General features: G+C 44.4%; 1 protein-coding gene across 1 annotated transcript in view; it reads left to right on the plus strand.

Annotated features, from left to right (window-relative positions):
* The window catches only part of SH3RF2 (SH3 domain containing ring finger 2), a gene marked incomplete at both ends in the record, with an annotated part of 129,176 nt that overhangs the window by 48,899 nt on the left and 67,718 nt on the right, over nt 1-12,559 (plus strand). Inside the window, one exon of the mRNA XM_080712203.1 lies at nt 11,456-11,725. Within this exon, the coding sequence (XP_080568329.1) occupies nt 11,456-11,725 (270 nt within the window). The remainder of the gene's footprint in view (nt 1-11,455; nt 11,726-12,559) is intronic.

Genomic DNA, 12,559 nt, shown 5'->3' on the forward strand with positions numbered 1-12,559 from the left:
TAATTTGGAATTAGGGTGCCATCACTCACTCATTCATTCTAAAATATGCACTGGGACAGATACCATGTTAGGCACAGAATCAATGGTTACCATCTTGTGGAGGAGGCAGATAAATAAACAGGCTCCTTCAGCACCCATTTGGTCAACACCATGATGAGTGTACTAGAGAGTGTCATAAATACAAGTGGGCAAGATCCCTCACCCTGACATGGACATTCTAGGATGCAATGTTTAAGCTGAGACACAAACAAGAGCAGTTGCACAGGAGAGGAAGAGGGTAGAATATAGAAAGAATATTCTGGAAAGAACTTAGATGACAGTGCATGAGGCACTGGTAGTACCAAAAGATGTTCGGTCTGGCTACAGCGGGCCGTGTGGGAGGAGAAAGACCAGAGGTGAGAGTGGAAAGATAGTGACAAACAAAATGAATGGCAGCTGTGTGAGCAGAAGCTCATTCACACCTCTTCACGCCTCCGTTTCTCCACTACATAGACATACTGATATTGTACAATGCAGCCATTAGAGCCTATTGACATAGTAGAGGTAAAGGTATGTTGCAAACTGTGTTTTAAAATCCCAGCTGTAGCTGTGCGCACGTACATCACTATCACAATGAACTACATTATGTGAGACTATAATACACCAATAAAAGTATAAAAAAGAATTGCAGTTGTAGGAAGGCAGTGGCGCTGGGCTGCAGCAATCTTTCACATTCGAAACGAGTGTGAGCTGACCAGGGAGGCGGGTGTGGAGAGGTGTGTGGGAACCGGCTTCTACCAGCTCTCTAGAGGCAACAGTGCCTCTCTTCCGAACTCCACTCCCAGTGTCACACTGGCAAACAAGGTACGGTACTTACACCGTGAAACTGGCAATTGCCACAAACCAGAACCTTTTATTTAAGAGCTGATTTGCCGGTACAGCACTGAGTGAGGGTAGCAGCGGGGATGGGAAGTGTAGGGACCCCTGGCAGCGGTTACTAAAGAACATGTATCTGCAACAACAAGATTCTGGCATGATTTTTGAACTCTGTATAACTTTTTCTGCCATACGAAACAGGCCCATCTGAGGCCAGCCTTTGGGGAAGAGAACAGCAGGCCACTCCCTCGTGCCAACCCATTTCCTGGTGTGCCAGAGGACTGTCAATGACACCCAGCTCATGGAAATGGGATTTGGAGCCTCTCAGATCAACAGCTGCTGGGCGCTGCTTTCTTTGGCTCAGAGCGTCAGCAACAAATGGGATTTCAATGTTCCGAATAGGCAGAAAAAGAGACCTTGTTCCCTCCTGGTCTTTTTGCTGGAGCTGCCGGCTGGCGTGTTTTGTCGCTCGTCAAGGTTGCCTGTAGAGGAGATTTCACACTAAGTGCATAGGGCATGTTGAGAAAGAAAAAGCCTTCAACAAGCAGGACTCTCCAAGCCTGTTGGGAAAACTGGCGGATTTATAGATGGAACCGAAAGCATGTTTTAAAAAAAATAGAGCGCCTCCAAACTACATCGCCAGGCCTATTTTTTATTCTTTATTTTGAAACAGGGTCTCACTGAGTTGCAAAGGGCCTCATAAAGTAACTGAGGCTGTCCTCGAATGGCAATCCTCCCGTCTCAGCCTCCCAAATGCTGGTATTACAAACATGCGCCACCACACCCAGCATTTATTTTTTATTATTTATCTTTTTATTGGTGCATTATAGTCATACACCTTAATGGGGTACAAGATGGTAGAGTCATATCATAACACTTATCCATGACTAGTGTGCCTGTAAACTTCCCAATTAGGGGGGAAATACTTAGTTGAGTTTGTTGTGGTTTTGTTGTAATTAGGAGTAGTGGTGACAAGATAGGAAAAAAGCTCAAGTTTGGTTTAAGTGGCATGGTTTTATTTAATATTCACTCATTCATTCATGCAACAAATAAATGGGCATTTACTAGGTGCTGCTAGAGGTTGTGCCTGTCTTATTTATTGTAGGCACTTTTTGAATGAAGTCATGGATGGCATCGTTCTTCCATGTGTAAAGAGAATAAAGGTGAAGGAGTCATAGTGCCTGCTGCAACAGACCTCTCAATCCAGGGTGCAAATATACAAGTCTCTCAGCAATGACAATGCAGTGCAATGTGGGCTGTGCTAGGGAACCACAGAGTACCATGGCTCACACAACGGGAAACCCAAGCCAGCCTTTGGGGAAGGAGACAGGAAAGGCTCCCTGAAGAAAAAGATGTACAGATTGAAGACAAGGTCAAAGATATAGTCTGTTATCTAAATAGGACCTTATGGAAAAAGAGAACTAGCTTAGAAGCCGGGTGTGGTAACGCACGCTTATAATCCCAGCATTTGGGAGGCTGAGACCAGAGGATCCCGGTTTGCGGATAGCCTCAGCTACTTAGTGAGGCCCTCTGCAACTTAGTGAGACCCTGTTTCAAAATAAAGAGTAAAAAATAGGGCAGGGGATGTAGCTTGGAGGTCAAATTCCCCTGGGTTTCATCCTCAGACCCACAAAAAGAGAGAGAGTGAGTGAGAGGAGAGAGGGAGAGAGAGAGAGAGAACTAGCTTAATTATTTTGCAATATTTCACCCTCCTAACGAGACTGCTGACTCTGTCCCAGAATGAAAAAAATGATTGCAGATCACTGCCAAAATATTTCTGTAGCTTAATTGTCGGTGATGTTTTCTATTTCTCAGGGACTTTCAGAGGGATTCCTAAATTTGTCCTTTCTACTGAAGAAAAAAAAAAAAAACGACCTAATGCCCAGAGTGACGTGTAGGCCTTTAGCATCTCTCTGATGCACACTGCCCGCTCCTTCCAAGGTATCCAGCTCCATACACAGGCAGGGTATTCATTTTCCAAGGTCACTGTCCACTCCATTTGGTATAAAAGAGAGGAATGCTCTGAATTTTTATTTGAAGGAGGCAGACAAACCCCAGAGTCACAGAAGGCTCTGGTGGTGAGAAATCTTGGCTACGAGGACAGCTGCAGTGAGAGAAATATTCTAACTTCCTGAGCTCAGTACTTCCAACAGGGGTCATGCCAAGCTTTTTTCCTCTGGTACCACCAAATTATAGTGCAAATAGTGAACATGTGCATGCACACAGAGAGACACCGACATGCAAGTCTTAAGAGATGAAGACTAATTAAGAAGTAAACCTGGGGTGGGAATTGGGTAGGGGTTAAATCAGCGACAAGTACATATTTGTACACACAAGTTTTTTAGCCCAATATGTTATATGAATATAATGCACCAATAACAAAATTTAAAAGGAAAAAAAAAGTAAACCATCTGCAATGAAGACATAACTTTTTGCCAACAGAGGACAAGCCAGCCACATTAATTCTGCTTTCAAAGTCATTTTTCCACCACAGCTGACAGTATTGACCATTTTGTTTCTCCACAATAGTCTATCCAGCTGGTGGCACCTTGACCTTACTGGCATCACTGAGGAACAAATATGACAAATACACCAAAGTACAGAGAGGAGCTAACATCCACCTTCCACCCGGCTTCAGCTCAACAGCGGCCAGCATTTCGCCCACTTGGTTTTATCTCATCCATTACCTTTACTTGGGGAATATTGTGTGTGTGTGTGTGTGTGTGTGTGTGTGTGTGTGTGTGTGTGTGGTACTGGGGTTCCTGGAAGCCCTTCTACCTCCGGGCTACACTCCCAGACCTATTTTTTATATTTTTATTTGGAAACAGGGTCTCTTAAGACAACACGGCTGGCTTCGAACCTGTGCGATCCTCCAGTCTCCGCCTCCCAAGCGCGGGGATTACAAGCGTGCGCCACCACGCCCGGCGCTTACTCTGGGAACATTTTTAAAAACTTTCTACAGATTGAATCTTTTACCTTTCAAAGCTCTATAATCTCTAAGGTTGGGTGAAATAGTAAAATTCACCTTTGCATTGCAGTTTAGAACACCGAGGCCCAGAGAAGTTAGGCGCCTCAGTGGAGGACACGGCACCTGAGTTGTGGATACCAGCCAGGAGACCCGCAGCCCCCAGACTACAGCCCCGTGGCAATACGCCCCGCACTTTGCCTGGCTCACAGTCCAGAAAGTGCTTCGGCCCCAGAAACTCCATGTGGAGGCGAAAGAGGGAAACAGCCCAGGGGGAGTCAGAGTAGAGCAGCCAGAGTCTGTTTTAACCTGAGCCAGTGGAGGGCCAGGCAGGGGGCCACTCAGCTAGTTTTTGTTTGGTCTGTATGGCGGGCTTGGTTCGCTTTCTCAAATCACAGGAGGAAAGATTCACCTGCCACACGTTGTACCTATCAGACAAGCTCACTCCGGAAACAGAAACAATGAATGGGAGGGAGTAGAATCACCCCCAAGCTGAGTGAGATTGAGCCTGCCTCGTCCAAGCTCCCATGCACATCCTACCCTCTTCCCGGGTGCCCTGTATGCAGGCGGGGGTGGGGTGGGAGATGGTGAAGGAAACACCTGAACTCCCTGGGGAGTTCAGTGTTCCACCACATAACATCTCCAGGACTTGGCATCCATCCACTTCAAAAGCAACCCCGACCTAGTTGTTGAAAACCAGTTTGTGTTGGGAGCCAGAGGCGTGGCTATGAACGTGTCTAGTATTCTGTTCGGAGACATGGACATGGACCCAATCACCCCAAAGCAATCATGGAGAGTGCTTGGAGAGAGCACAGAGAAGCCAGCTGATGACAGCCCTGAAAACGCTGCTGGTTTTGAGCAGCTCTTTCTCTTCCCACATGGCATAAGCTCCTGCTTCCTTTGCCTTTTTCCCTCCACAGGAGCCCTGGGACTCGGGCAGTAGGCAGGGACTCAAGGGAAGAGGGCTGGCACATCCTGGGTGTTTGGAAGAGAGAAGAAATGTCAGGCAAATTGGCTTAGAGTGGCAAGAGTTCTATAAAGAAGGCAAGGGAGACCTGCAAAGTCTGTGCCCCTCTGAGGACTGGAATAGTAGAGGTCTCAGGCTACAGATGAGGGGAGAGAAATAGAGAACAGAGCTGTAGATACACCTATGGGTTAATAACAGGACCCTTCCTCACATTTGCCCCCTCCCCCCCCCGCCTCTCGGTACTTTTCTCTCTATTCTTTTCTTCTATTACATTTACTTTCAATTATATGTTTGTGTGTCATAAGCTTGATCTTCGTTTCCTCAACCCTCATGGACTGTGAACTCCATGAAGGGCCTTGTACAATGTCTGGCATAGATGACACTTAAATAATACTCGTTGATCCAAGCGTGATGGTGCACATCTGTGATGCCAGTATTTGGAAGGCTGAGACAGGAAAATCACAGGTTTAAGACCAATTTAGTGAAACACTTAGCAACTTAGTGAGAGTCTGTTTCAACATAAAAGAGGTAGGGCTGGGGGTATAGCTCAGGGGTAGAATGTCCCTGGGTTCAATCCCCAGAATAACAATAATAATAATAACAACAACAACAATAATAATAATAATAATAATAATGTTGAAAGAAAAAATAAATGAATAGCAAGTAGAGTTAGAAGTGGGGGGCAGGAGGCCAGAAGGTAAAACTGCAGATTCATCAATTCTCTCTCCTTTGGGCAAAATCTCTAAGCATCCTTACTCAATGAGTATTATTTGCCACACATTCTACTAATTTCTATATGTGATTTACCTCATTAGTACTCTCAGTAAACCCATGAGGAAGTATGTGCAAAGGTCCCAACACCTTCAGATTCAACAATTCACCAGAAAGGAGGACAGAATTCGGTAAAATTGGTATACTGTGTTATGATTTATTTCAGTTAAGGGTGCAGATTGAAGGCACCAAGGCAGAGTCCAAGACAGACAAGGCACAGAGCTACCAGGTGTGCCTCCCAGGGAGCTATGCTGCGGGCTTATTTTCCCCAGCAATGATGCATGACAGCACACAAGAAGTTTTGCCAACCAGGGAAGCTCACCTGAGACTTGATGTCCAGGAGTTTTACCTTACCCAGCATTCCCAGGGCCCATTCCTGCTAATGATGCAAAATGGTCCAGATGCAAATATACAAATCCCATCAGCAGAGTAAAGCTTCTGAGAAGCTAGTCAGCAAAGAAACCAATGTGACTTTAACTTTGTGCTTCTTGAACTTACTTGAGTCTGGAATCCTTTTTGTGTATGTATACAACACCATATTATTAAAATTGGAGGCAGTTTGGAAATTATGACGAAGACAATCCCAGTTTCCTCCCTCTGCCGGCTCATGCCAATAAATTTTATTTACAGATAATTACCTTCAGCCATGCCCACTAACCTTTCATATATCCATCTCCTCCAGGAACAGCAATTCCTGGACATTTCCTGATTCATGCACTAATTCATTCATTCATCAAACATTTATTAAACACGTGCTTGCATCCAGGGCTCAGAGAAAAGATACAGCGGTGCTTCAGACTCAAAACCTGAATTCACCAACAGCAGAGAATTTATAGCCTGGAGAGTGATAACGTAAGCCAAAGGCCCTGATGGGCTGGCTTTTGTTGGCTCCCTTCTCCGGTGATGTGCAGTTTCATGATCAGCTCAGGGAGTATTTGCCCAACATGTTGTTTGGGCTCCACCTGAGGCCAGGAGTAGAAAGGGTCTGCCCTACCCTTTGTAAACTAGGAGCAATGTCCCCAGTACATTGCAAAGAGCTGCTTACACCACAAGTCCTTCCGTCCACCAGCTCTGCCTTCCCTTGTGTGAATCGCTGTTCTGATACTGCTCCACTTGGGCTCCTTTTCTTACCCAGTTCCAATCCATCCCCTCACTTTTTTTTTTTTTTTTTTTTTAGTAAGCTCAGATCTCACTGGCAGCTGGACCACCTGCTGTTTCTGAATTATGCTATTTGGATATTTCATTGCCATGGGTTTTGTTGTTTCTGGGTTTTGAATATGTATTAGTTAGGAATTGTTCAGGATTTTTTGTGTGTTTGGGGATTGTTTTGTGTTTAGTGACTTTCAATAACAATATTTCTTGCATGCTTACGCTGCACAGCCACTCAAGTCTGCAGAGTGGCTCCACATTCTTCTTGCTAGAAACAGGGTAAAAGAGCCTCCGCCCCCTGGAACTTTCTTATCACCTCTGCAGCGGGAAGGGACCAGGAACTTCCTCCTGGAAGAGACTAGCACCCCTTCTGCCCACATTTCATTGGCCAGAATAAGCACATTGTCATGCCTGATGCCTAGATGCCCCTTCCTTGCCCTGTGGCTCAAAAGCCAGGATGTCAGTCTCCTCATCTGTGTACTGGCTGTGACGGGGTCCGTCCTTGTGGTCACAAATGGATTAACAGGTAAATGGGTTGTTGTGGGAGCAGCTTTGTTCTAGAAGTGAGCTTTCTCTGGCTCGCTTTCTCTGTCTCACTGTGTAAAGCCTTCAATCATGTTATTACCCAGCAAGAAAGACCTCACAGATGCCAAACAGATGCCGATGTCACACGTTTGGATTTCCAGAGCCGTGAACTAAATAACTCTCTTTTCTTTATAACTTGCCCAGGTTGTGGGATTCCGCTCTAACAACAGAAAATGGACTAAGAGAGAAATATCTCTCTCACTGTATCTCTAGCTTGGATGCCTCCTGAACCTTTCAGGGAGGTGTAACTACTGGTGGAGAGGTACCATCAATACTATGGTCTAGTATTAGATCTGTACTATATTGCCCTGGTAGTCAAGGCCTACAAACTTAAGGTTCTTCATCCAACCGTAACGCTTATTCTTTCTCAGTATCTACCTACCAAATCTTAAAGAAGATACACATTAGCCGGGCATAGTGGTACATGTCTATAATCCACGTATTTGGGAGGCTTGAGACAGGAGGATCACAGGTTCTAGGCCAGCCTCAGCAACTTAGCAAGACCCTACACAGTTTAACAAAATGCTGGTAAAATAAAAACTGGTGGCCAGGCATGGTGACGCACACTTGTAATTCCAGCACTCGGGAGGCTGAGACAGGAGGATCGCACAGGTTCGAAGCCAGCCTTAGCTACTTAGTGAGGCTCTCCACAACTTAGTGAGACCCTGTTTCCAAATAAAGTATAAAATAGGGCTGGGAGTGTAGCCCAGGGGTAGAAAAGCCCCTGAGTTCCATCCCCAGTACCACAATAAATAAATAAATAAATAAATAAATAAATAAATAAATAATGGCTGGAGGTGTAGCTGGGAAGAAGAACATCCCCTGAGTCTAATCCCCAGTACCAGAAGAAGAAGAAGAAGAAGAAGAAGAAGAAGAAGAAGAAGAAGAAGAAGGAGGAGGAGGAGGAGGAGGAGGAGGAGGAGGAGGAGGGGAGGGGAGGAGGAGGAAGGAGGAAGAGGAGGGGGAGGAAGGAGGAAGAGGAGGGGGAGGAGGAGGAGGAGGAGGAGGGGAGGGGAGGAGGAGGAAGGAGGAAGAGGAGGGGGAGGAAGGAGGAAGAGGAGGGGGAGGAGGAGGAGGAGGAGGAGGAACAACTAGTTGGCCCCAAGTGGTGGGGAGGAGGAAGACAAGATGAAAGATGAGGAAGAAAAAGGGGAGGAGAAGAGGAACCAGGTGGTTCCTCTGAGAAGGAGTTACTTGGTAAAGAAAGAACATAATTTTACTACTAATATTCCTGCATACCCTTGTGTCCTTATTTCTGGGTTCTATGCATTATATCTCCATCAAAACCATGCCCTTATGGTTTCAAACCCTACTGAGAAGGCAAATGCATAGACAAATAGCAGAAGCACAGAAATCCTGAACATTTTGAATTTCAAAGGAGAAAAAAAACACATTTTTAGATACACAGAAGCTTCCATTTGCATTATCTGCCTTTCTGAAGAATGCCTAGAAAAAAAATATGAAAATGACTTGTGACACCTTCTCACCACTTTATCCCTCTGCCTCCCACCCCTGCACGTGTATAACAGAAAAGAACTTTGAGCCATGAAAGCTGCTACCAGCAATACAATGGGTAATAGTGTGGAACTTGGAATCATTTTCCCCGGAGAGAAGAGTTGAGGACCAGGGAGAATCAACCAGCCGAGTCTCTTTAGGTGTTTACCTTTTATGCGAGAGCACTGGAGTTCAATAATTCATGCTAATGTGGCCAACAGCAAGCAAATTGCATCCACACTCTATTTATATTATGATTACAAAACAACCCAAAATGGGTTTTCTAACTGAAAAACATCCTAGGTGATTTCAGCAGGACTGAAGGCAGTGAGGTGGTCGCGGCGCCAGGGCTGAGGTCAGAGGACCCTGATTCCATGTTGGGCCCAAGCACTGGCTGTGACTTTGTCTGGTGACATCCACCACCTCAGAACTTCTGTTTCCTGATAAATTGAGGAGGGTAACACTTCACAGATGTTTACAGCCAGATGAATGAGGTCGTAAATGCAAGTGCCATTGTGCAATAATGTAAGAAAAATGTGGGTGGCAGGGCAGAACCCCGTGAGGGCCCATTTCCCTTCAGAGTCAGCCACTCTCTCCAGTCCTCCCTCCCAACTTCTCCCTCTCTCTTCTTTTCCCTCTCTCCACGCTCCTTCCTCCCTCTCTCCCTCCACCCTGGGAGGGAACATGGAAGCATGTGTTTTCTATAAGTATGAATCTAGAACTGAGAATACTAGGGGAGGGATTATCCAAAATGAAGAGAAAGAAGATGAAGAGGGTCTTCATGTTCAAAATAGGAGGTATAGCCGGGCGTGGTGGCGCACGCTTGTAATCCCCGCGCTTGGGAGGCGGAGACAGGAGGATCGCGCAGGTTCGAAGCCAGCCGCGCTGGCGTAAGAGACCCTGTTTCAAAAATATAAAATAGGTCTGGGAGTGTAGCCCGGAGGTAGAAGGGCTTCCAGGAACCCCAGTACCACCAAAAATAAAAATAAAAATAAAAAATAAAAATAAAAATAAAAATAGGAGGTATAATTCACTTCCACAGTACTCATCTATACTGAAGGGAGATGGAGAAAAGGTAGTGGTGAGGATGAAGATAGTCAATGGGCACCATCCCAGGGTTTCAAAGTTTAAGAATCTTCAAAGGGATTTCAGCATTTTACACGATTTTTATTTCATGTACTTCCTTTTCACTCATTAAAATATGTAAGTACTTGCGCCGGAAATATCTTCCAAAAAGGAAAAAAAGAAAGCAGTTTGACAGTTTACAAAGACGACATGAAAACCCTGTTGCCTCCATTTGATTTAGAATAGGATATATCTTCAATAGCATCAAATTTGGGTGGTGGGGGTGCTTGATAAAAATGTGGCTATTTTCCTTTCTCTCTCTCTCTCTCTCTCTCTCTCTCTCTCTCTCTCTCTCTCTCTCTGTATGTATTTGTGTGTTTCACTGGGAGTTGAACCCAGGAACATTCTGCCACCAACTACACCCTTAGCCTTTTTTATTTTTATCATGAAACTTGGTCTGGCTTAATGGTTACAAGGTTGAGAACTCTCACTTGACTGAGCTGATTTCAAGCAAGACTGAAACGAGGCTGTCCGTCTATGGAGAGACCAATATCAATTAGGGGAAAAAATGTGTTTGACTAAATTAATTATTTAGACAGGCAACTGAGCTGACAAATGATTCATGAGCTGGTTTTTAAAAAAAAAAACCCTGATGATTGATTTCTGTATAATTGTTTCTTTGTCTTGTTGAGCTTCTTAGTGGTTCAAACACGCATGAGGTTTAACATTCCTAGAGAAGGCTGAAGACAAATTATGCCACTCATATAGCGCTTTCTATTTTTAGGTGGTTTGCATCTCCATTTTCTTCCCATCAACACTGAGGCATAGGTAGGAATGGTATCACTGGTCATTTATTATAAATGATGACAAGGGATGCCATTTATTGAGCAGATATTATGCAGTAGACTAGATGTTAAATACGTTATGGATATTCTTAATTCCTCACAACAATCTTAGTGAGGTAGCATTCTATTAATATCCCTTTGTATGTATGTGTGTGGCATTGAGGATTGAACCCAAGGGTATTCTAGCTCCGAGCTACACCACCAGCCCTATTTTATTTTATTTTTTATTTTGAAACAGGGTCTCATTAAGTTGCTGAGAACCTTGCTAAATTGATGAGGCCGGCCTCAAATTTGCGATTCACCTGTCTCAGCCTCCCAAGTACGGGGATTACAGGTATGTGCCACCACATCCAACTTAATACCCCAACTTTAAGTGAATATTGTTTCAGAAAGACTAAACAACCGTAGTCACACAAGTAGAAAGAAGTGGAGCCAGAATTCAAAGTCAGCCCAGACCCTGCAAGAGACACTAACTCACTCAAGTTCACACAGCTGTGGGTCACCAGAGTTCAGATCCTAAATCTGCCATTCCCCAGCTGTGTTACCTCATGCAAGTTATTAAACCACGTGTCTCAGTCACCCTATCTGATCAGTGAATATGGTGACTGTCCATTTTAAAGGGCTACCTAGATTAAATAAGATGATCCAAACACACAATTAGCACATAGGATGTACTCCAGAGCTAGTTGTTAATATTATCTCTTTTATCCCTCTACCCTCTAAGCTAAGTACATATTTGATTGGTCTGTGCCACTGCAGGTGCCTCGAGCAAAGGCCTTATGCAACTACAGAGGGCAGAGTCCTAGAGACCTGAGGTTTAATAAAGGAGACATCATCCTCCTCCGGAGACAGCTTGATGAAAATTGGTACCAGGGGGAGATCAATGGCGTCAGCGGGATCTTCCCAGCCAGCTCTGTGGAAGTCATCAAGCAGCTGCCCCAGCCACCCCCACTCTGCAGGGCCCTCTACAACTTTGACCTACGAGACAAGGACAAGAGTGAGAACCAGGATTGCCTGACCTTTCTCAAGGTAAGAGCTGGGTGGCCACCAATTTGGGGGAATGAAGTAGAGACTATGGCAGAACCCAGAGTTGGTTACTTGTTATTTGCTGATTATTAAAAAGTATGTCCATTTTACACATGAATATATATATATATATATATATGTGTGTGTGTGTTTGTGTGTGTGTGTGTATAAGTATATATAAGTATGTGCATATATTTGTAATATGTGTGCATAATTTAAAGTACATGGAAGTGAGATCTCTACAGAAACCTACAAATAAGTGTTTAATACAACCTTTAAGCCTTTTGTATTGCAATTACAAAAATAAATATCCACGCATTTATTCTTTTTCTTTTTTTCAGTACTGGGGATAGAACCCAGGGGCATTCTACCTCTGAGTGACACCTCAACCATATTTTTAATTCTTTATTTTGAAACAGGGTCTCACTGAGTTGCAAAGGGCATCACTAAGTAGCTGAGGCTGTCCTCGAACCACGATCCTCCTGTCTCGGCCTCCTGAATGCTGGGATTACAAGTGTGCCACCACACCCGGCTTCATTCATTCCACACTCATTGTTGAGCACCTTTTTTTTTCCAAGCATTGTGAATAGAGCACCAACACTTCCTGCCCTCATAGCCAAGTAATGGGAGAGAAAAATATGTAGACATAAAATTACAAACAGAGTTTAATAACGTGTTATACAGAAGTATAGCCCTATCTCTTTACCATGTTTATAAGGGTATGCTTACCGACCAGGTCATGGTAACCCAACTCGACTCATCTACAACCTCCTATTTTGTTGTGAACATAGTATTCAAAGCACTCCGCATATACACAATAACATAGTCATGCCTTTA

This window comes from Muscardinus avellanarius (genome assembly GCF_963383645.1).
Source record: "Muscardinus avellanarius genome assembly, chromosome: 1".
Lineage (NCBI taxonomy): Eukaryota > Metazoa > Chordata > Mammalia > Rodentia > Gliridae > Muscardinus > Muscardinus avellanarius.